Raw genomic sequence first — 24,536 nt, forward strand, 5'->3', positions numbered from 1 at the left:
AAAACAGCTCAGAGCATGCAGTTGACTTTTTAAATAAAAAATAACACTGAACTGTACTGAGAAACAAGTTTTTTCTGTAATCATTGGCCAGTTGCAAATGTCACAGTGGCTTCTAACTGCTTGTGCAAACAAACCCTGGATGTAGATATAATAATATAATAAAAGGTCATCAGGAAGTAGAGCACAATGTAGGGGGAGGGGAAGAGAGGGAGAGGCATTAACACACACTATCGTTTTACTTTTAAAAATCAGAACTCCTTTTTTGTGTTAAAGGCACGAGGAAAGGAATGATGCAGCTTTATTCAGAAAATGGTGAATATTAATAGTGAATCACACGGTGAGAGCTTCGTGTTGCCATGCATCAGCACTACATGGTCACCAAACAGCCTTGGAGGGTACACAGAGAATCAGTGAAAGGCGAGAACGGGGAAGTCAAAGGCCAGTGGAGCTTTTTGTGTTTGGCAGAGCCTTATAGCTCTCCTCTGAGAGGCTGAGAGTGATCTAAACGACCTTCATCAAACCCGTCCTTGTCCGTAGAGGACAAATGTGAACATATGAAGTGGAAAATAACAATTACGGTACAACTTGGAGGCAAATAAGACAGTGTGGGATACATGCTAGTAAAATAATGTGATTTAACTACACTCATGCAGCTTTACTGAGACATTTGTAGATAGGATTAATATTATTTATTAAATTCTTAGGATTATTGGTAGCTCTAAATAAAAACCTTGTGACACATATCTTTGTTTGCATATTCCACAAATGAGAAATTCTGTGTTCGAATAAAAACACCTCTCCCATATTAAAAGAGATGTTTTTTCCCCAAAAGCTTTAGTGTAGATAAACACCCGACATATCAGCCTTAGGTTGAAATTTGTTTTTCCTTTGTTAAAAATGCTTTTCATGCTTATTTTTGTATTCTGGTAGCCTAGGATCTAGACCGTCATTTGCCAACGCAAAATCATTTTGCTTAGCATGTTGGTCTAGCAAGGCTCCATTGGAACCTTCACAGCTGCGGCCAGTATTGTGGCTAGCCAATCACAGTGCATCTATTTAGAAAAACAATGTATTTTTTCTTATTCTCTGCTTCTTCCACGATGTATGGCAGACTGTCCTGTTGACCGACACCTGTGGCAGTCCAATGACAGAGCTATATTGTTTTGGTGAGCCAATCACAGTGCTCTATCAGACAGGTGGGCGGGATGTTTGTGCTACCGAGTGAAACTATGGTGCAATCTCAATACTTGCACTTCTTCCACCCTTGCGCCCTTCAATTATGTGTTCCAGTCCAGGGGTGCGAGTGCATTGGGTGTCATGATCCTCAAGTGTGGAGGTTGACCACACCCTTTTGCACCCTTCATCTGCACTTTGCAAAGGGTGAAGGGTATTACCCACAATCCATTGCTGTGTGAGAATTTTGAGAAGGCGGCGAAGCAACGGCTCAAGTGTCTTTTCTGAAAATATGTATATTCAAACAAAGAAGTTCCTTTTAAGACGATTAATGATATTTATTCATGCTCTGAATGTTTTAGATTAAGATTTAACATGGACAGAAATGAATGTAAATTTTGTCAATTGCTTGTCTGACATTTGTTAATAAAGATTTTTTTTTAAAAAGGCATGTGAGAGGCATGTGTCATGGTCGATGACACAACAATCACTGTCCTAAAGCCTTACTGCACACTTCCTTCTCCACAAATGCACTTCACAGAAGACTGTAGGGCGCAGTGCGAGTATTGGAATTGGGCCTAAGATGGCCACGGCTCTGTAGCGGTCCAATCACAGTGCTCTATTGGTTTGGTGGGCCAATCACAACACTCCATTGGTAGGCAGCAAGGCAGGATATGTTACTGAAAATCCAAAGATGGCAACAGCTCGTTTGAATTGGCTTTGACATCAACTTTGGACTATTTTGACTTTGGCTCTTCTTTGAGTCAAGAGCAGATAGACTGGCGGAGTATGGCGGACTGCCTCAATAACAGACACCTGTAGCGGCAAGTATGTGACATTGTTTGTTATTCAATAGCATGGAGACAGTTTGAAAGACAACCGTAAATCCCGTCCCACGACTGAAAACCGTTAGCTGTGGCCAGACTATATATTCACACATACTGGATGGCTTGCCAGGCTAGTATTCTGGCACAAGAAATTAACAAATTATAGACTAATTTATTTTAAAATGTTGCCTAAATTGACTTATAGCCTACACATACTAACTAAAGAGCCAATATAAGCCCATTTTAACACATGAACTGCAGTAACTAAAGAATGTATGTGTATTTATCAGAAGAGCACTTCTATGGAACAAATGAATATGCAAATGTAATTATCTTTGTACTGCAGTTGGGTTCAAGTCCTATATTAAAGCTGTGTGCATGAATCTTTTTAGTAAACACTTTTCCCTAACAGATGGTTTCCTAAGCTAACCTCCCACAAGCACATGGGAAAGCATCACAGGTGTGCAATAATTCAGCTTGACTGCAATCTTTTTTCAGAGTCCTGTCTCACCCAGCCAAGCAAAATGAGCAAAGATTTAACAACTGACTGCATTTTTTCTACTTTTTAGGAAGAAGAAGAAAGAAGAAAATATAATTTCTATAGTGCCTCTCAAGATAAAAATCACAAGGCGCTTCAAAAAAACAAAAAAAATGTAAAAATATAAAAAATAATTTAGAAAATGGTTAAAAATATATTTAAAATGAGCAAAAAAATAGATAATTGTGATTAAAAAATGTAAAGAAAGACAAGAGAGTGAGAGAAATCACTTCATTAGGTTGCTTGTGCTGTCCATAAACACTAATAAATAAGGTCATTACAGCTCAGTGTTTCCTGTTTTGGTCACACATCACCTCTTGCATGAAGTTGCACAGTTGTTTTGGCGACAAATGGAGAAAAACCCAACATTAATGGACATTTGTTCTTTTGCCAGGTTATCAGGTCTTTGGGAGACTTGAGGCGATTACGGTTTACAACGTTGGTTACGTATTGTAACCCCAGATTCTATGAGTCTAGTCGCAGCCCTTAAGCGAGCTGCTATTGGAAGGGTGATCTCAGCATCAGCCAATCATGAAGAGCTTAAATGTACGCCCACCACGTGGGCACCCCTTGTGGGTTATATAAGTGGAGCGACTCCACTGTTCGCCTCCGATGGCTCTTAGTCCTAACAGAACCAGTGGGGCCAAGTGGCTTAAGGGCTGCAACTAGACTCATAGAACCTGGGGTTACAATACGTAACCAACGTTCTATTTCGTCTAGTCTTAGCCCTTAAGCGAGCTGCTATTGGAATAATGCGCAGCTGGATGGGTTTACGCCACACTGGTTAGCTCAACCAATGGACACACCCAACATGTCTCCTTTTAGTGGGGGTCGCTCAGCCTCAGCCCAGGGCTTAAAAGGCTGAGGCAGCCAGAGAGAAGAGTGGGGCCACCACTAAAAAATATCATCCAAAGGAGGATGAAATTCATTCAAGCAGGGCCGATGAGGTGCCATAATGCGTTCACTCAGCCTGCTGAGGTCCAAGCACTGAACGAGTGATGGATCCTGAAGACACATCTCGTAAATAAGAACGAGTAAAGGAACAGGGTGAAGCCCATGAAGCAGCCTGACAAATGACTTCCATTGACCCACCACTGTGGGGCGCCACAGAAGAGGAAATCCCTCTGGCTGAGTGAGCCCTGAGTGTCTCAGGAGGATCCAGCCCAAATGATGTGTAAGCGAGTGAAATGGCGTCACATAGCCAGAGTCAAAGGCGCTGGGCCAACAGCGCTTGCCCAAGGGAAGAATCTCTGTAGTGCACAAACATGATTTGTGAGCGGCGAATCCCTGAAGTGCGTGACACATATCGTGCGAGCGCGCGCACCGGGCAGAGAAGATGGGAAGTCGCCTCCTCATCAGAATTATGGGGAGGAGGAAAAAGTCCAGCCAATGAAATTGACCTGGATTTGAAGGAAGTATTAATGTTTTTTGGACACAAAGGCTGGGTTGGGGCATAAAACAGCAGACCCGCCATCTTTCCGGATCCTGAGGCATGCGGGAGCCACTGAGAGGGCGGTTAGGTCACTCACTCTCTTAACTGATGCCAGTGCCAGCAGCAAGGCAGTTGTAAGTGACAGGAACTTGAGTGAGACCTGGTCCAAGGGCTCAAATGGGGCTTCAGATAAGCCACGCAGAACCACCGTTAGATCCCACTGGGGAATTAGCGGACAGGACACAGGTCCGTTCCTTCTGACACCTTTTAGAAAACATTTTGTGAGGGGATGATTGAAAACAGATCTATCTCCAAAACCCTGGTGACAGGATGAGATAGCTGCAGCATATGTTTTAATAGTGCTAAATGCGAGGCCCCTGTCCATCAGTATCTGCAGAAACGATAGGACATCCGCCAGCTGGCAGGAGAGCGCTTGAACATCCCGCTCTGTGCCCCAGTTCTGGAAAGCTGCCCATTTAGCAGCGTAAGATGCAATGGTAGAGGGCGCCCGCGCACTCTGAATCGTGGTGACCACATTATGCGGCAGCCCAGAAACCCCTAATCGAAACCGCTCAGCGGCCAGACCCACAGCCGATGGCTTATTTCCGGAGGATGTCTGATTATCCCATCCGCCTGGGGAGGGGCGTCCTCCCTTCGCGGGAGTCTCCACGGGGAGCCGGACAGTAGCGCTTGCTGGTCCGGAAGCCATGACGCGGACAGGCGTCTGGGAGCCACCAGAATTACCGAGAGCTGTTCTGACCGAACTCGGTCCAGGAGACGGGGAATCAGAGGGACTGGTGGAAACGCATAAAGGAGCGTTCGAAGCCCGGGCTGGTGTGAGAAGGCGTCCGCTCCGAGCGAGGTTTGGTCCCGGAGACTCAGGGAAAACCACAGGCGACACTGAGCGTTTTCGCGAGCCGTGAACAGATCCACACGGTTCCCCGAACCTTATCCAGATCTGTGATATCAGCGCGGGATGCAGACGCCAGTCGGAGTCGCGGGGACCCCCTCTCGACAGGATGTCTGCCGCTACATTCAGGATCCCCGGAATGTAGGTGGCACAGCAGGTGGACATGTGTCCAACACAGTAAATCTGTGGCTATGCGCAATAGAGGGGGGGATCGAACTCCCCCCTGGCGATTTATGCAGGCTGCCGCCACCTGGTTGCCTGTGTGAACTTCGACATGACGGCCATCGAGAAGGGCAGCGAAGTGCATGAACACATTCCTCACTGTCATAAGCTCCAACACATTTATGTGCTCGTGCGTGTGGGAGGGCCAGCGATCTGCCGCCGTATGGTACAAGCACGTGCCCTCCACCCCAGACAGTGACGCATCCGTAAACACAGATACGTGTGACGCAGGACGTCCGATGGGAATCCCGTGTGAGGGGATGCAGGGATTCCCCCAGTGAGCGAGGTCCCCGCCCACTGAGGGGGGAACCCTCAACATACGTCTCTTCTGACGTATCGGGTGTACCCGGAGGCAGATGAACCAACTTTGCAGGCGCCTCGAGTGCAACAACCCCAGCAGCACCACCGAGTGGGCTGCAGCCATCATGCCCAGAAGTCTCATGACTAACAGGGCTCTCACGATCTGGCGGGGTTGCACGCGGGAGATCACCGTGGTGAGATCTGCCGCTCTCACCGGCGACGAACGTGCTCTCATTAGAGAGGCGTTCAGCTCCACCCTGAGAAACATAATCGACTGGGATGGAAGAACAGAGTTCTTCCCCCAGTTTATAGAAAACCCCAGGGTTGACAGATGCTCTGTTAACCTCCTGGTTTGCACTGACGCCCTGTCCTCGGACCGGGCGCATCGGAGCAGATCGTCCCGGTAAAATAAAACCCTCGTTTCCGCCATGCGCAGTGGCTGCAGCGCGGTCTCCAGACATTTGGAGAAAGTGCGCTGGGCTAGCGAGTAGCCAAAAGGGAGGCATTTGTGCGCGCGTTCCGACAGCGGACGTGTGCTCGAGGTCACGTGAGCAACGTCTGAGGATTGGTTTCGCGCCCTTACCGCCGTCGCTCGTACCAGAGAACTGGGAGCGACCCATGGAGGGCTGTGATCGAAAGAGCGAGTGTGAAACAGCTGGAAGAGGCTGATCCGCACCGCAGAGCGTGGAGTCCATGAAGGATGAGTGGGAGCCGGGCCCGTGCACGGGGACGTCAAAGTGCCAGCGGATGGAGCCGCACAATGTGCGCGCTTTGCGCGTGGTCGCGACAGCGCCATGACATCCCGTCCCACCCAAAGTTGTGGGGGAAGCGGGATGAGTCGGGCCTGGCCGTAGGCTGGGGGCGGTGCGCAAATGGAGCGCACCCTTACAGCTACCCGTGTAACATGACCGAGTCCGACTGTGTGAACATGCAGATGTGCTGCAGTGCTTGGTGCGGGGAACATCATGTGTGAGGGTTCGGCAGAAGGTTCTGCAGAGGACTGTAGGATTGTGCTCTCGATGTGACGTTTTTTTGGGTTTTTATTTCAAAACCAAAATAATTCACAGAGTTAACATTGCAGCCATAAGCACACATATTCCCCCCAACGAGTCGTTTTCGTGGTTGTTTTCGGCGAGGTTCCTGTGACTGCCAAGGCTGTGTCTGCTGGCTCGTTCGGAACCGTTGGCCGCCAACTCCCTGGTCCCGCCTCAGCGGGAGGCCGGCTCCGCGGGGCGGGCCGTGCAGCTGGGCGCATGGAGTTACCGCGCTGTTCGTCCCATCCTCTGGGGGAACGGCCGGAGTGCGAGGCTGACCGAGAGTGGACCAGGTCTCGCACCGTGGCTGAAAGTTCAGCTGCTGAGCCCTCTAGATGATGCTCGTAAAATGGGGACCAAACAGAACGTCAGAGGTGATGTGGCCTTCCAGCATCTCTCTGTGCAGGTGTTCAGGAATAGAGGGCAGGGCCATGAGCCACAAGGCCGCTGGATAAGGGTCTGCCAGGCAGCAATGCGAGCAGAACCGGTGAGTACAGCAGCGCACAGATTGAGGATGGCATCAGCAGTTTTAGTAATGATGGTTTTTGACTCGACAGGAGAGTCAAGCTCCTCCACCATTTTGGAAACGCCAAAGGCGAGAAGGCGATGTTATTTCCTGCAGCGCCGGTCTGGAAGGCGCACTGGTGTGCGTGATCGGCGAGCCGCCTCAGCAGCTGGTCATGCTTACTGGGAACTGCTCGCGGTCCAGTGAGGTAGTTCTTGACGCCACACAGCGAGGCCAAGTCCGGCTCCAGTGGAGGAACGGATGGCCAGCCCTGGTCGGAGAAGCCCTCGACCTTGGTAATGGGCGCATATGTGGAAATTGGCGCCTCGAGCCTGGCAGGCTCGGAGAAGGCGGCGGACCAGCAGCTCATGGCAGCGGGGAAGCGCGGCCAGACGGGGTCTGGACAGCGCGTCTGTGTTGCCCCAAAAAATCCCGCCAATTCATCCGCCTCAGGGGAGCCGGTTCTGGAACGGCTAGCCACCTGCGGGTCGCAGCCGCGGAGATGATGGCGGGCAGCTCCTGGAGCAGCGCTCTAACTGCTGGCAGGGAGGAGCGAGAAACCACTGGGGCAGAAGGACCCGCTGAGCGAGGCTCGTCGACCTCCGTGTTGTACAGGAGGGAATAATGGCTGCGGCAGCCAGCCTCGTCGTGCTCCTCACGAGGCTCGTCGACCTCCGTGTTGTACTGGAGGGAAAAAGGGCTATGGCAGCTAGCCTCGTAGTCGACCTCCGTGTTGTACTGGAGGGAAGAAGGGCTATGGAAGCCAGCTTCGTCGTACTCCTCGCTGTCGATGACATCGTCCAATCGGTAGGAGCCAGCCGGCTCCTGGCCAACGTTGAAGAACCGTAACGCCTTGTCCAGCGAGTACGTGCCAGCCACCGGAATTTCCTCGTCGGTGGAGGGGGTGAAGTACTCGACCCGGCGGACCTTTTCAGCCACGGGCAGAGCGGTACAAAACGGCACGAGGCCTGGGGGTCAGGGCCAGGCCAGCGTGGTGAGCCCCGAGACAGACCTCACACTTGGCGTGCAGGTCGCCGCTGGAGATGGAGCCCGTCTGGCAGGCCGGGCAGGTCCTGGCGTCGCTGGACATGGTCGGTGAGTAGATTTTTCTTGTATAATTGCTCTTAAAAGAAGCTCTTAAGCTTGGCGTGAAGAGAAAACAGAGGCAACAGTGGAGTCGCTCCAATTATATAACCCACAAGGGGTGCCCACGTGGTGGGCATACATTTAAGCTCTTCATGATTGGCTGATGCTGAGATCACCCTTCCAATAGCAGCTCGCTTAAGGGCTAAGACTAGACGAAATAGAACTTAAAATGTTCTGGTGACCTGTACTCCTGCATGAACAAAGTAAACAGTTCAAAGCAACATTTCTGAGGACAGTTGGAGGAAAGTCACCAAATCTGGGATTAATGAAGTATCTTTGATTGATTAAATCTAACAAAAGAGAAAATTGGCGGACCTCAAAATGGTAAACGATAAATAGATGTCACAGTCTCAATAATCACCATAATGATCATTGTTTAGTCCTGAATTAGCTCATTCTCTATGAAACCAACTTTTATTTTGAAGTTTACACACAATGTAAGCTTTATCGTGATAGGTGGTTAACATATTTTAATGAAATTTAGATGATTCTATTAATCTCTGAGTGTTATGTCATCGTGGTTTATTTAACTTGGCTTTCATCATTGCAGGGTCACGCGCGTGCCAGGACTTACCACTTCGACCACCTTTAAAATCCCGAAGTATGACCTGAGGTACTCCACATCGCACCTCATTCCTGCCAAAACGTTCCGGGAGTGGACGGGCTCGGTGGTGGGCTGATACGGGCTGCTGGCCCCGGAGATCATGGAGGTGTTGGAGGCCTCACCATCAAAGCCCTCGGTCTCCTCGGTGGTCTTCATGGTTTCGGGGATACGCCGGACCCTTGACCAGTCTTAAAAACAGGACCGGACTACCTTAACGCGCAGGCGGTGTGACTGAGAGCACGCGTCGTCCCGTGGAGAAGATAGTCAACAAACCAGACGGTCCACTTTTCATTGCCTCCCCACGGTGAAACTGCAGCAGTAGTAGATGCTGTGGGACATGACGCGCAGGAAAAACAGACTCCTATCTGATTGTGTCACGGCTGCGGGCGGCGTTTCTCCTCCCGAATATCTCACCGAGAGATACGCACTTATGTTCGGCGGGTTACGAGTTCGAATCCCACTGCGTGTTTTTCTTGGACAATGCTAGTAACTTGGGCCACACCAGAGCGAAGTCCGTCGGTGGTGTGGGACTCGTTTCATGACTGAAAAACATCCAACACTTTGGCTCAGAGTCAGAGGACTCCAGGGAGGTCTGTGTCTTCTACCGCAGCTAGCTCGCCGAGGCTGCCGCTAGTCGCCGCTCACCCCTTGCGGACAGAAAGCTGCTTGACCCCGCCCCGCTGAAAACTGCACATTCATCACTAGGCTCTGAGTCCGTTTGAATAAACCCAGCAGGCCATAAAAACAACCAGTCTGCACCGAGCCCAGAATCACTTTACCAGTAAATGTTTGACACTAACTATTTAACTAGTTTAAAAGACTAGTTTGGTTTTGTAATGTAGGCCACACATGTATTTTTGGGAAAAAGTTTAAGTCCATCACCAGTCAATAAAGCCAACTTCCAGAATGAGGGAAAAGCTACGAGTGTCTCTGTCATAAATCAAGCTTCGTTCTTTGTGCGTTACCGCCCCCTGCTGGTGTCTAGTGGTATTGCGTGGTTCCCAGCCTTTTAACATGAGAACCCCCTTTCCCGAGTCCGAGCCAGAATTTAATCATCTGAGGGACAGCAGTAGATGAGGATGTAGAGAGGGTTGTAATCAGAAGGTTGTAAGTTGGATCCCAGCTCCGACCAGAGAATGCTGCTGTTGTGTCCTTGGGCAGGTGGTGGTAGGAAAGGCCGGTAGTGTCAGTGTTCGACAGGCCTCATCTCTTTCAGTGCGCCCCAGAGCAGCTGTGGCTACATTGTAGCTCATCCCCACCAGTGTGTGAATGGGTGAATGACTGTTTAGTGAAGCGCCTTGGGGTTATAGAACCCTGAGAATGGACAGGAAATCATTTTTAAAAAATCCTCCAGACATAAAATAAAAAAGTACAATGTTTGTAACATCTGTCTGTTGTGCAGTTCACATTCACAACTGCAAACATAATCTCTAGCAATCATTTAGATAATAAAAAAATAAACATTTTAAATTTGCATTTTCCCAAAAATCACACAGGTAAAAACACAATGAGAAACATGACAAGCTTGTATTCTTGGTTTTATTGAAGCCAGGGGTCGGATAAATATTTTCCTCATCTTTGTCGGCATAAGAAGCTAGAATCCACATGGCAGCTCAGAGGCTACAGAATTGTGTTAAAGACATTCAAACTTCTGACGTAATCCAGGACACAAAATTGCGGCCGACCATTTACTTAAAATGTCTTGAGATCCTACATATAAAGAGGACTGGAAGCAGAAGCTCGTTGTCTCATAGATGTAGACAGTCAGTAGTGGTTGAAGGCCATAGCATCAGGATGTGAGGAGGCAGACGCGTTCAACTCACGTTTGAGTACAAAAGTCAACTTGTGTTCATTATTCAATAACCGGAGCATCATCCATTCTCCATAGAGAGTGCAACTCTGACACCAGAAAAACAAAGCAGAAGAGCACTTCATTCCACTCAGCAACATTAACACAAATCAGGAAGGTCAGCCAGGTCAGAGAAAAGTTTAACCAGAAAAAAAAGCCTCCAGGTAGGTAACATCAATTAAATATAGACAAACAGGAAATTTGTGAGCAGGACAAATATGAAATTGTATTTTCAAAATCTCCTAAAAACAACTAGACGTTTTTTCATTGTTAAACAAAAGGGGCGTGTGATGTTAGATTTGCTCATTTCTAATTATTTGAAATAGCAAAATAACAAAAATGCCTTTTGTATCTTTAACTATCAAAAAGTGCTCATCTGTACATGCAGCACTAACACGTGGGTGCTCATAAATTGTGCTTCATCCACTTCTGATGTAAAACAACAGTAAGTGCTTTCATTTGAACCAATTCAACAGCAAATGAAGAAGGGCTATAATAGCAAAACAAACAGAAACCACAGCATTACGGCCTTACTCTCTTACAACTCAAATATTTCAAAAATAAAGGTAAATTCTGATGGAAGAGCCTTTATAAACAGCAACAAAATCAAGTAGTTTTTGTTTTTTCTGCCAGCTGAAATCCCAGATGTGGTTGAGCAGATGTTTACAGGATGTTAGAAAACTTTAAAGGCGAGTCTGATGAGTGGAATGCAAGAGCTCCGTGCATGAGGACGAAAACAAGACGCTACTGGTTAATCTTATGGAAGCGATAATATCTCATGTGCATCTTTGGTTAAGTGTCCCAATTTACACCAGTTTTTTTCTGAAACAGCTGCTGTTTTTAAATTAAGACTTGATTTATTTTTGTAAAAAAATAAAATAAAAAAACACTACCATGTATATTTCCATAGGATTAAGCAGAGCTTTGCATACACAGCGGATGACTGTACGCTTTATTCATTTAGACAACGGTGTCAAACTGTTACAGATTTTATGATATGGTACAGTATAGCTGCTGCTATTCAAACGTAAAGAAAGAGAAACAGCATAATACAATCAAGCAACCCCTTAAGGACACACATTAGGAGCTTCCCTGTGAAGGCAGGGTGCCTAGTGAGACGAGCTGGGAGCTGTACAGCCAAGGCAAAGGTTGTGGTTTTAAACGGACTCTAAAGCAACAAAAAGACCCAACTAGACAAACAGGTTTCCTACAGGGATGCATTTCTACTCCTACTTCACGTAGAAACTGGGAATGTTTTAACTGACATGCAGTAACAAAAGAAAGTGCTGTTCAACACTGAAGGATAGAATATCTGTCTTTTGTTCAAACAGCAGCTTTTCAGAGTGGAGATTGGCTGCTGGTGAGTGGCTAAACCACAGCAGGTCCAGGGGACAGGGAAGAAGTGTGGTTTCTTCTTGATATCAGCAGCCAATCGAGTTTGTGTGAAGGCATTTAGGCTATTATCATGCCTCATCAACAAGGTCACAGCGACCTCGTCTCGAAAAATAACAGACCACAGGATTCTGTGCACGACGAAAAATGTAAAAACAAAATAAATTATTTGGATGTCAAGAAATGAACAAAAACGTCTCAGCCAGCCGTGCTACAGTGCTTTTCCTCTCGTGTAGACCAGCACCTCCACTAGGACACAAACAGCTAACTGTGCGAGGCACTTAGGAGTATAGTAGGAAAGATGCTGTCCAACCCTCTCCCAAAATATACAAACTTGTAGCTAAAGAAGCAGTTCTGATACAACCAGTCGGTCCAATCCCGCCCAGTCTCGTTTAGACAAACAGGCCATTTCCACAGTCTGGACTGAAATGTGTTTTGTACAAAATTAAGTTAACCTGAATATCATTTCTGCACTTTTATCTGCAGAATCCTTCAAGATGATGAGGGCCAACGATCTGATGAGCTACCAGCGATCTGGACGTGTGGCATTAGTGTCATGATGTCAGTGACATTTTAACATGTTACGTGATCCAGAAAAACCAAGAAATGGTGCAGAAAACAATAAAAAAAGGAGAACCTTTGTATAAATACATCATATCAAACATTCTTTCTAACAAACAACATACGTTTGCAAGTATTTTAATTACTTTCCTCCAAAATTTTATGTTTAAATGTCTTTTCCAATCACAATAAATTTCCTTCTGTAGAGAGGCTGAACCTGAGGCCACAAGACCAGTATGGCATCACTCTTCTAATCCTTGAGGAGAGTGTTTTACCCCCAGGAACTGGGGGAGCTACAGCCCAAAGCATCACGCAGGCTGCCAGGGAGTGTGCACACATTTCCATAAACTGACATCCCTCACAAAAATAGCGTTAACAGTGGAAGAGAGGACAGAAATAAAGCCAAGCCTTCAGCACTTCCCCATCTCCATCTCTGTTTCCTCTCTTCCCATCTCACCTTCTGATCACATCGGAAACACGTTTGGTGAAACCCATGGTGTGTGCTGACTGATACAGATGTTGGGAAATTGGTCAATGTTTTTTTTACGCTCACATGTACATGTATATTTTTTGTCCAGGGTATTAACGCGGTGGACGATGTAGCTGTTTTGTTACTTTCACGCTTCGTTCTCTGCTGGCGGTACGTTGTTAGCTGAAACCACAGAGTCTTGCTTGCGAGTCATCCTGTCCAACTCGGCCTGGACGTCAGTCAAACCCGGCTTCTGCCCTTGAGCAAAGAAAAATGGAGACAAAACCCAAAAGTAATCTCCTGTAGCTTCTGTGTGTCCATAAATAGTTTTTCCATGGTTGAGAAGCAGATGGCGACGTGCTCCCATGCCACACATAACACACATGCTAAACTTGTTAGAGTAACATTTTCATGCAGTTATCGTTTCAGGTGTTAAAGCTCTGAGTGGTCTGAAAGCCTGATGAGTTATGCATTGAAACTCTCCACCGAGAGCATTTAGCTTAGCAAATTCAGTGTTCAGCTGCAATTTATTAGAAAAGTACAACACAGTTTAAATAAGCTGATGGAATGTTATTTTCAAAAGAGGTCCAGTAAATGAAGCAAAGGAGCAGCGAGATAATGATGCATGGTGAGGGACTAGTGATCATGCAGGCACTTGTGATGGGTTCACACAGGTCTGACAAGTCTCCCCAGGAGTCAGGAGTTCAGTCTGAAGCCTAATTTATACTTCATCAGCTCCGTGAGGGAGACACACACACTGACAGAAACCTTTTGCTGTCAGACTTCTTCGTCAGCTGTGGATTGTTACAAAACAATTCCCCGCCAGGACAACAGAGGACGTAGTGCTACTCTGAGGTATCCGGTCCACGAAAGTGTTTTTATATTGTTTTACTGCATTTCAGAGACTTTTAAACCGTGGACAAATTTGCCCCTCATTCCTCTCCACCTCTCCATGCCACCGGCACCTCTAAACTCACGTTTCTCATCTTTTCCGTCCATGAATAAAATACTTGCTGCATATCTTTGTACTCCTTCGGTCACGGGTGGATAAACATTCATATCTTCAGACTTTTTCCGCGAGGCGTTCTTCAATCTGTTCCGTGTCTGCTGCTAAATATCTTTTTATTTTTTGAAGCAGCAAAGAAGGTGCTGTTGACAGATTTACAGGAAGCTAAATTCTGACCAATCACAAGCTTACAGTCTCGGTCACTTTCGACGAATAGTTAAAATTTGGGGCATGTCTCCTCACCCTCTGCAGGCCAGTCGGAGAGCTCTTGGCTCTAATGGCGTTGAGTGTCTCTGCACAGACGCAGACGGAGAAGTGTAAATTAGGCTCGACTCCTCTTTTCTCCTGTTTCAACCGTCTTACTCAGGCGGTTGGACTCAAAACTCCAGACAGAGTTGCTCCACAGTCTCTAAACAACACGTGTCTGGTTCAATTAATGCAGTCAGAAAATGCTCTGAGGTGGATCTGAAATAGGGGTATGCCGATATCAGTCAGCCGATATCTACGGTTTTTAAATATCGGCATTGGCCGACATCCTCCTTAGTAAGGCTGGTTTAAAGTCAGGCAAAGCCACAGGCAGCCTGCTGCTGCTGCTGAATTTTATTTAAATGTATATTTATGTTCCTGAAAAACATCCACATAATAAATGCTCAAAAAAATTATTTTCAATCGAAATTTCTGTTTATAAACCAGTTTTGAATATTTAATAATTGGTCAGTAAATTGATTTGTTTGATTAACTTTAGTTAGATTTCCAATTTTAACTCTGATGTGCACAAAATCTAAAAGTGCCATTTGTTTTTGTGAAAATAGGACAGCTAACCTGTAAGTAGGAATGTTATAAACAAACAAACAAACAGCAGGTGTCACAAGGAAGAGGTGTACCTGTTTTCTTAGCAGATCCTTGAACTCCAGCTCCTACCACTCCAGCTCCAGGGCTTCCGGGGGATCCTGTCTTTTTACTCAACAAACTGTTGAAGAAGTTGGCCAGCACTCCCTCGTTAGCAGCACCCGCTGCAAAGGAAAGATGTCTGGATTATTCCAGGTTCCACATATTTTTATTTAATGGAAAGCAAAATACACCCTCTACTATAGTTCATTGTTAAACTTTCAGACTAAGCTGACGGTAAATGTCTAATTTTTCTCCAAAGCTTGATCTATTTACTTAATCATTTCAATCTGGCAGTCCAACGTAGCCCAGTTCATTTCTTAACGTGACAAATGCATGTAGATATCCTACGAGTGTACGTCTCTTATGTAGTTCTCTTCTCTAAAACAGAACATTGTCTTTGTTTTGTGAAGTTGAAAACAACTGCCCAACTACTTCCCTAAAGCAGAGTAGAGCACTAAAGCAGCATCAGCTATTTTTAGACTCATCATGTGAATGAAGTCTATCCTGGAATATCAGGAGGAAAATGATTGGTAAGTAGAGACACAAATGCAGAGAACTTTAGTTTAAGACATTTTTTTTCTTACAAATAATTTAAAAACAATATAATCACAAACTAGTAAGAAACTTTAGTGAATGGTATCAAACATCAAAGACATGTTTAACAAGAAATGCAACCACTGAATCTAATGGACTTTAGGAGTTTTTTATTTACCGTTTTTAATTCAGTTTGACTATTCAACTGGACCCAGTGCTAGAACTAGGGTTGTTCTGATCACATTTTGAGTCATTTGATTTATCTGCCAATACCGAGTCTCGATCCGATACTTCAGCAAAGCTTTAAAATAAGAAGAAAAAGGGAAGACACCTCCAAGTTTTTCCTTTTTTAATATTTAGGTATTTCTTTCCTTAGTTATCTGCAAAAAAATATCTCGTGTTTAGGAAATATTTAGATTAAAAAATGAGTTAATATTATGAACATATTTAAAAGTAGTGGAGTTCCTCATATTTCAAATTGTTTACATCCTCATTATGCGGCTGTGATGTGCGTTCCCATGACAGCGGGGGCACACAGCGCTACAGCCAGCAAGCTAACTTTTATCTGCACAACACCAGAAGCAATCGGCACCACAGACATCATACACATAAATGCGACGTGAACCAAACTGCCATCTTGGAGGGGTCTCCGTTTGCCCCCAGTGTTTATTTCAACTGAAGATGTTTATACAACTAAAAAAAAACACATTTTATTATAACTTTGAAGAAAATCAGATATATGGTATGGCATGATGATTAAAATGTTGACTCCAGTTGGGTTTGGAGAATGAGAAAAACACCCAATATGGCTGTTACGCTTTCCAATGCCCAATAGGGAGCCTAAGTCATGGCCATCTATTTCCACACCATGGGTCCCCGGAAGAACGAAAAAATGAATGCAAGTGAACGGGGCTAAAAACACCATTTTCTACTTCAGCTTGTTACGTGCCATGGATTTCACATATGATGTCCATGAAATTTAGACACATTTTCATACCAAGAACACGCTTATTTTCAAACGGGGGAAACGCTATTTTAGGTTTTGTGTGAAAATAAGTACAGGACTACAAATGCGCATCACAAAAGTGACGTCATCGAACCAGACACGAAGAAAACTGAAGGAAACGGGCTGTAAGTTCAGCAAACTTCCCACAAGAGGACAGAACCACCATAAAGCTGGTCATTTGGTAAGTAGCGGCTACGTTAGGGGAGAGGAGATTATGTGGTGATGTCATATATGCGACGTGTCGATTTCTGGTGTGTAGTCATGCTAATTACAAACTTTTACATACTGATAAATCTCAAAGTACGTGACTGGCGTGGTCGAAACACCCATCATTAGTTTTCATTTAAATTGCAGTACAACATATGTGTGATCCAAGGCCAAGCGGATTAGAAAATAGCATTTTTAGCCCCGTTGACTTGCATTCATTTTTTCGTTCTTCTGGGACCCATGAGCCGACTGGAAAGGGAGGAGACTTAGGCTCCCTATATGGCTGTTAGGCTATCCAACGCCCAATGGCACATCTACGTATTCATGTCTATAATTGGACTTTGGTGCTGCAGAATGAGAAACCCCAACGTTTTGCTCTCCATCTGTAATCTCTCTGTTGGCTGGCTCCATGTTTGTGTTAGAGATGTCACTTTGAACTGGGACTTAAAGACTGATTATTCTTGTGGCGACGCCAGATGAGAAATAAGCCGACGGAGACCCGAAAGAGAAAGTAGTTCATTTTGAAGGCTGCTTATCGTGCAGCTGTCTTTTCCAGCTTGTTAAATGCCCAGTATGCACACATTACCAGTGGCTGACACACTGCCTTCCCTGTCCGGTTTAAAATGTTACCAAAAATCAGACATTTTAGCTCTTCTGTCGGGACATGTTAGCTCTGCGTTAGCCTACTAGCTAACAGCTGCATGTTACGGTGTCTGAATCCTTCCCTGCCATAAATTGTGTGAGGTAATGGTGTTTTATTCTGGAAAAATTAAGAATCCTGATGTAGAGGAACTTGCTGAGATTATTATGAAGCCATTGTTGTTCCATTAGACAATCTGTATCTCAGGATGAATTACAAAAGTCTAATATGTAGTTTCATACGGTTTTTCACCATTTCAGATTGAAAATCGTGATCAGGCCCAATTTTTAATCACATGATCGGATCACCCCTAGTTAGAACAGCACAATTCTAACCATGGATACCTCATTCATTAGGAATGAAAGTGACCCATCCTGACCTTTCATGTTGGGGTCAGGCTTTTTGACGGCAGCCATTGGTGAGCCGCTAGATACGCTCGGTTGTCCAGCACGACCTGCAGGCCTGGGAGACGCTGAGGCTGTCCGTCCTGGGGACTCCTGAAGCACAAACAAACAAACATCAGTTTATCGATGAAAAGATGTTCCCATTCATGAAGGGGTAAAAATGCCTACTGTTGATCCTCTTGTTGGTGTTGCTGGTTGTTTTGCTAACAAAGACTGCAAAAAGAAAAGAAATTGGTTTTAAACAACAGTCTTATCTGAAGAACGTTCATTACTGTTAAAGCCTGCATGTTGGACTAAATCTTACCTGTTGTTTCATCAAGAACACCTGTTCATCCTCTGCATTTATCTCTTTGTCATGAACCAACTAAAAAAAAATAAATAAATAAAAAGAAAATCCATGAGAAATGCAGGACCTCTTTTGCTAAAGTTGTCCTACAACATTCTATACCGTCAACCGTCCAGCTAACACGTCCGATCGTCTTTACGCTGCCATACCTTCCGTACTGGCGGTTTTGTAATGAAGTCTTCAAATGGATCATCTGGTCGAACTGTTGTGAGGTTTTCGTGCAAAATCCCAATTTTCTTCTCATTGTCCCATCCAGACGGACTGAAGAAGGAAGCAGGAGAGTGTTCATTTGCAGCAGGTGTAATGATTTAGGCCAGGGGTATTTCATTCTGGGCCTGGAAGGCCAGCATCCAGCACGTTTCAGTTTTAACTGTTTCAACACACCTGATTTCAATCAGCAGGTGATTAACAGGCTTCGGCAGAGCCTGGTGAGCTGCTGCACAGGTGATTCAACTACTGAATCAAGTGTATTGGAGCAGAGAAACCACTAAAACATCCAGGACTGGAATTGAACAGCCCGGATTTGGGCAAACAAACGCGCTCATCTTACACTTACATGAAAACGGCGTCTTTCTCCACCACTAAGGCAGGTGTGGTGAACTGGAAGTCATACAGCTTGTGTACGATGTATTTGTAAAGCAGATCCAGGTTCTTCTCCTCTTTGACTGACGTGTAAATCAGGCCAGCTCCGTCTGTTTAATCCGGTCGAGGACACAAATGTAGAAGTAATAAGTGTGGATCAACAATAAAATGGTCAAATAGAAACCTTTTTACACAATGATGTGTGTTAGACATCAAAGCCCGCTCACATTCTAGGCTGAATCTGCGGATGCAGGACTGAATGAAATCAAAGTGCTCCTCTCTGAAGTCGTGCTCCTTCTCTAGCACGCTGATCGCATCACACTGGAGGCCATGTTAGAGAGGGGGAGGGAGTATTTAGTTGACAACAATGCAACAGATAAAGTCAAAATCAAAACACCAAAACAACTTCATCTCCATTATTGTCAGAAAAAGCGTTTTGTTTTCTTATTTCTGACATCATTTTCATCAACGGTGATCATATGGAGGTTGTACATGTAAATTAGTCCTTAAGAAGCTCTGAGAAGACATTCTGTGTTTTCTGTGCTTCCCACCCTTAGCTAGATGGGAGCAGAAATATCTTTTAAAGGCCGATGAAAGATTTTACTCAATAGATTTTCTAAATCAGTAAAATCTGATCATAAGTCTTTGGCTTTTGAAAGGCAGAGATTATTTACCTTTGTGCAAACTATTAGCACTGGAATGCCCAGGTTGTGTGTGAGTGTGTTGTCTCCAAGCGGAAGCACAACAGCCTCGTCTTCCCCCAATGTCGGGGCCCGCCGTGGGGAGGATGGGGCGGCATCCTCTGGCTCTGTGTACTCCTGGAAGATTTTTACCACTTGGAGAAGAAACAAATACAGAATTTAAGCTTACAAGCAAAAAAAAAAGATTAGTTGAATTCTCATAATTTATTTTACATACTTTCTGCCTTCATTCATTCATCTTATTAGATATTCTATTAAAGGTGTGGGACACTTGTTTAATTAAAGTCAGGAACTAGAAGAATGCCACATTAGAGTTGAGCTTCAGACGACAGGATTTGGAGTCTTATTCCTGATATTTGGACATCTGGATCCACTGACTGCTTGCTCTCCAGCGTGGATGTTTAACCTCACAAATAACACAAGCCTGGAGGAGACCTGCTGTAATTAGTGATGCTTCCGAAAACACCCTAATCAACTCAAACCTTTATACTCAGACTGCAGAACGACTCAAACATCATCTGTGAGATCTGATCCCAGACTTCCCACTTTAAACCAGCATCAATACACAACATCTTAAATCTGGTCTGACTGGTGACATTCCTCACGTCTCTGCTGTGCTGGAGCAGCTGTCCAGACATTTTCAAAGCTAGTAGGGGTGTGTGGGGGGGGGGGGGGGGGGGGGGGGGAGACAGGAAGTTCTGGCCTACTTCCTCTGGCCCATTGAGAATGCACTTGGGGGTCAGCCCACTGAGCCAGAAAGCTTGTCTGTTTTAGTTAAATCCTTTCCTTTCACATGTGGATGTTGTACGTCAGATAAGAACCGGAGTTATAAACACTTTAAAAACAAACCACGTTTAAACTACAGACACAAGTTCAGTGTGTATGTTTAGGCAGAAGTTGGTAGATTCTGATACAAGAACAGCAACTCCATGCCAGTGTAACAACAACCCAAAGAAATGAGTAATAACAGTTTAAATACTGAAGAAACCAGAGATGACTTTAATCAAACACCTAAATTCAACCCTTCAAGACAAAATCACCTCAGAAAATATTTGGTCAAATTAAATTTATATTCCTGACAAATAAAAAACAATCCAGAGTTCTTTTCAGCATGGTGGTTGTCCGGAGAAGCGGTGTTGTGAAAATGCAGTAAAGATGCTTTAGCATGCTTGCTTTAGGCAGAATTGATCACCACAGGATACAAGTCGGACCTGGAGTGTCACTTTAAAATAAAAAATTAATGCCACACAGACTTTGCCCCACTGAGGTCAACTTATCGGTTCCACAAACAAAGGTGGGGCAAAAATGTTTCTGTCCTCATCCTTAAACAGGAGAGTTAAAGGAGGAACACTGCAGAATACATTCAATGAAAAGTAATGCCTGTTTATACTAAAGTCCATTAGACTAGGAGGAAAAATCAGATTTTTACCACAAAGTAAAGTGGCCAAGTTTAGTCTGCTGGAGCTAAACATGATTTTTTACACACAATTCTCAAAGACTGTTGCTAAATAACAAAGATCCTCACAGCAACACCACCAGAAGCCATGCATTAGGAAACATTTCTTATTTTAACATGCAGAAGAAGCCCGATCCTGTAATGTGACTAGAGAAGTCCTAAAACATTCAGCCTACTTTTAGTTCCAGCAGCAGAGCGAACGTTCAGCCCACTGGCTGAATTCAGATCCACTGAGTTTGCTTCCTTTTCTTTTCCCAACACGGCTGTTGGGAGGGAAGCAACCATGATGCAAGATGTGTGCAAGACTGCCTGGACAAAAGCCACTCTCACACACACACACACACACACACACACACACGCGCACACACGCACACACGCGGCCCATCTCACTCTATCACACGTAATCTGACAAAGTCTGATGATGACAGCAACAGGCTTTTGGAATTTTGTTATTTTAGAGGACAAGCTGTGAGAAAATGGCAAACAGACTGAAATAAACCATCAAAAAAACTGAAACCTGGACCAATTTAGTCTGTTTTTGGCTGGAAATGCACACTAGAACAACCGTGTTTCATTTACACACTTTCCTGGACACCAGACAAGATCAAGAAGACAATTTCAGCTGCAGTAATCAAAGAGAACTTTAACAAGCACTGGAAATCAGCAAGAAAACTTTTGAAAAATGGAGACAACGCTGCAGGCTGAGCTCAGTAGTCTGACAAGCAACACACTGTGCAAAGACAAAAGAACTGTTCATAAGTGAAAATGACCTGTTCCTAAATTAACAAGAACATCTGAGTGAATCACACTCATTGATCTGCAGAACTCGCCTCGAACTACAACACACAGCTGAGGATCATGGGCCTCTCTAATGACGACCTAGAATCAGTCATGACAATGTGTAATGTTATCCAGGGCTCGCCTTCTGAGCTGTGTGTTAACCAAGCCCCCGGTAACCAGCCAGCAAGGAGCCTTGTTCTTGTTATGCAGATTCACAGAGCTTTCCACCCTGGGATGCTCCTGGCACCTTTACTTTTGGCTCACGCAGAAAACTGAGCCAAACAGAAATCGTACATACTCTTGGTGGAGATTTAAGTGGCAATCCAGGTCCGACTAGAAAAAATGCCTAAAGGAATGGTTCCATTTTCAAAACATAAGACTAATTATTTTATAATTCAAACTATCTAGACAGGGGTGGGCAATCCTGGTCCTCAAGGGCCGCTGGCGTACATGTTTGTGTTTTCCCTGTTTCAACACCTGATTTCAATCATCAGGTGATGAAACAGCTTCTGCAGAGCTTGATGAGTTCCTGAATGGGTGAATCAACTGTGTTGGAACAGGGAAACAACAAAAAGAGGCAGGATACCCTAACCCTAGGGTAACTAACCCTCGAGGACTTGAGTTGCCCACCCATGATCTAAGGTCAACTCTGCTGGATGTTTCGTTTCACTGCAGACGTTCAAGACAAACTGAGATTCTCCTTACTTCTTTGTTCCATCTCTCTCATATCCTCTGGAGGGATCTTTAGCTTGTCCAGGTGGTCACGAAGCACACTGGCCCATTTCTGTAGTGACTCCATGATGGTCCAGGGTCGGGACATGTCTGCGACAAACACAGCGAGGCAGTCGGGTAGCGACTGAGTCATGACAGCAAACTTAAGAAGGCCTTTGTGGTACAGGTCCCCATCCAGGATCCACACATTACAGCGGGTCAGATCTGTGTTAAAACAAAGAACATCCAAAATCAAACACTCATTTGCCACGTAGAGGACAATCATGGGTTTTAAGCTGTTGGTATTTTACAGTACAAGTAATTAAAAACGAGTTAGGTAATCTCACCATCCCGATCTTCATCATGGACACTTAGGTAAAGATACTCCAGCCCCCTCCCCTTTTTGTTGTGTTCGGCTCCTTGAAGTTTGGCCATGAGTGTTGTTTTACCAGATCCATCCTCACCTGTGAGATGTTAAGTTATATCATTAATAGTAGTCAACAGGATCAAACTGACAATAATGACACTAACATTAATAGTAAAATAATTAATTGGATAAAGATTAGGCAAATAAATGTTTCCATAACCTATTAAATGTGCCTTCTATGTACTAAAATATAATTAAAGTTGGTATTTTATAAGAATGATTCACAACTGTGTCAACTTTACTCCATGTTTAAACTCTGCATTTGATTTTAAATCGGTTTAATTAAGTACGATAAACAGTTATCTCACATAATCACAGGAACATCAGGAAAACTTTTATGCAAACCTGCATCAAGTAAAGAGGCTCGACTTTACCCAGCAAACAACAACAAAAACAAAGTTCTCACAGTTTAGAGAGGGTTACATAAACAAGTGCACCCAAGAAAAGCAATAATACAGTCAATAATACAAAAATAAAAGTTTAGGAAGATGATGGCACCAAATCTGATAAAAAGGCTTAATGTGCAATGATTTTTTCATTTATTCTGTGAGCTTTATGTTGTTTGTTTGCCCCTCACTAACCACATTGTCACACAGCAGATTCATGACTTTTTATGACAAGTAAGAAATAACAAAAACTCACCAAAAACCAAGATATTTTTTCCTGATGCCAACTTTGAACTCGATCTAGTTGAAACTTCACTCAATATTGAGGACCTGTAAGAAAAAAAACACACAAAATCAGACATGATCATGATGGAGATCCGATCAGATTGGCTAGTTGCTCATCATAACACTTCCCAACCTCTGCACATTATAACCTCAGGAGCTTAACCAACTTATAGGTGGTGTTGGTACTCCCTAAATGAGTCCACGAGGGCACAGAAACAGGAAATGATCATTCACTGACCACAGCATTTTAGAAAGAAGATAACCTAAATGTATAAACTAACAATCCGAGACTTCAAAACTGAGCGTGATCCTTGCTGATAAACGACACGGTTATTCTGAACAGCTCGGTTAAGGTATAAGCTTGCATGTTAACATTTATGCTCCCGCTGTAGCCCTTTGCAATATATCTACATTACCTCTAAAAGCCCAAGGAAAAACTATTAACTCACCGAAACTCAACTAATTCATCTCTACGTAATGTTTACGCAAAACCCGAAGGTGTCATGACCAATTACACCCGTCAACAAAAATTTATTGTTAGTTAAATCAGCTGTTGTTCGGCTAGCTGACGTTAGCTCGTCTGCTAGCACACTGACCGCAAAGAGTCAGTTAATGCTAACGTTGCTGTTAGCCGGGCCGGTGTTTGACAGGGACTAACCGTCAGTGACAAAGCATTACCGAGGCGGCGGTGCTATTCCTACAGAGGTCTCACGCGACGCCGAGTCGTTAAACTACAACGGGACTTGCCAAAGACTCTGTCCTTCTTCGTCTTCCTTGTTATTGTCGCCCAACCCGGCGGGACCCGGGAGCTGTTTCTCCAGAACGGGAGCCATCTTCTCTTTCTACACCCACAAAGGCGAGGCCCTGCTGCTGCTGGGGCACCACTAGCACCGCCTTCATCAGAGTGGCCAGGGGTACGTTCCATTCATAGTCTGCCGCACCGCCGTTGAGACCAGCGAGTTAACAGGTCCTTCTAAATACTTCGAATCGTTGTATTTAGGAATAAATTAATCTTAAAATGTATGATGAATTATAAATATAAACTACGATAAAACATTTGTCAAGCTTTGTAAAAACACATCACAGATCGGTTCGGTTCAAACTTTGGGTCAAACTATCCAAACCGCTGGCTACATTCCAACAAATGATGTCATAGCATTTTTCTAACAGCTGATGGTGTGTGTGATCCAATTTATTGCGTTGTAGCCAACT

The 24,536-nt window shown here is 44.7% G+C and overlaps 3 protein-coding genes across 4 annotated transcripts in view; 1 reads left to right on the top strand and 2 right to left on the bottom strand.

The window, feature by feature from the left end:
- cmtm4 (CKLF-like MARVEL transmembrane domain containing 4) overlaps window positions 1–9,992 on the bottom strand; it is a 34,930-nt gene extending 24,938 nt beyond the window's left edge. The window contains exon 1 of the mRNA XM_015952729.3: window positions 8,662–9,992. Coding sequence (XP_015808215.1) covers window positions 8,662–8,847 — 186 coding nt within the window. The 5' untranslated portion in view covers window positions 8,848–9,992. The remainder of the gene's footprint in view (window positions 1–8,661) is intronic.
- A 224-nt stretch (window positions 9,993–10,216) lies between these two features.
- dync1li2 (dynein, cytoplasmic 1, light intermediate chain 2) lies at window positions 10,217–24,206 on the bottom strand. Of its 2 annotated transcripts, none has more exons than XM_015952728.3 (13): window positions 24,072–24,206; window positions 23,296–23,369; window positions 22,574–22,690; window positions 22,221–22,451; window positions 19,253–19,413; window positions 18,806–18,899; window positions 18,553–18,688; window positions 18,146–18,257; window positions 17,955–18,014; window positions 17,819–17,863; window positions 17,626–17,743; window positions 14,853–14,981; window positions 10,217–13,215 (listed from the first exon to the last, which is right to left on the bottom strand). In XM_015952728.3, the coding sequence occupies exons 1-13, from the start codon at window positions 24,155–24,157 to the stop codon at window positions 13,199–13,201; spliced, it is 1,380 nt and encodes a 459-aa protein (XP_015808214.3). In that variant the 5' UTR covers window positions 24,158–24,206; the 3' UTR covers window positions 10,217–13,198. The 2 variants fall into 2 exon arrangements, with proteins under 2 accessions (XP_015808214.3, XP_015808212.3); XM_015952726.3 differs by having other exon boundaries at window positions 10,217–13,220.
- si:dkey-56m19.5 (proteoglycan 4) overlaps window positions 24,111–24,536 on the top strand; it is a 32,737-nt gene continuing 32,311 nt past the window's right edge. The window contains exon 1 of the mRNA XM_015952725.3: window positions 24,111–24,238. The gene's annotated coding sequence lies outside the window, so the exon portion shown is untranslated. The remainder of the gene's footprint in view (window positions 24,239–24,536) is intronic.

The sequence above is a fragment of the Nothobranchius furzeri genome, chromosome 9 (assembly GCF_043380555.1).
Source record: "Nothobranchius furzeri strain GRZ-AD chromosome 9, NfurGRZ-RIMD1, whole genome shotgun sequence".
Lineage (NCBI taxonomy): Eukaryota > Metazoa > Chordata > Actinopteri > Cyprinodontiformes > Nothobranchiidae > Nothobranchius > Nothobranchius furzeri.

Coding starts and splice junctions, on each gene's coding strand:
- dync1li2 (XM_015952726.3), bottom strand. CDS start 24,157: ATGGCTCCCGTTCTGGAGAAACAGCTCCCGGGTCCCGCCGGGTTGGGC. Junction 22,452..22,573: donor CCATGATGAAGATCGGGATG/GTGAGATTACCT, acceptor GTTTTAACACAG/ATCTGACCCGCTGTAATGTG. Junction 13,221..14,852: donor AGGATCTGCTAAGAAAACAG/GTACACCTCTTC, acceptor TCTTTGCTCAAG/GGCAGAAGCCGGGTTTGACT.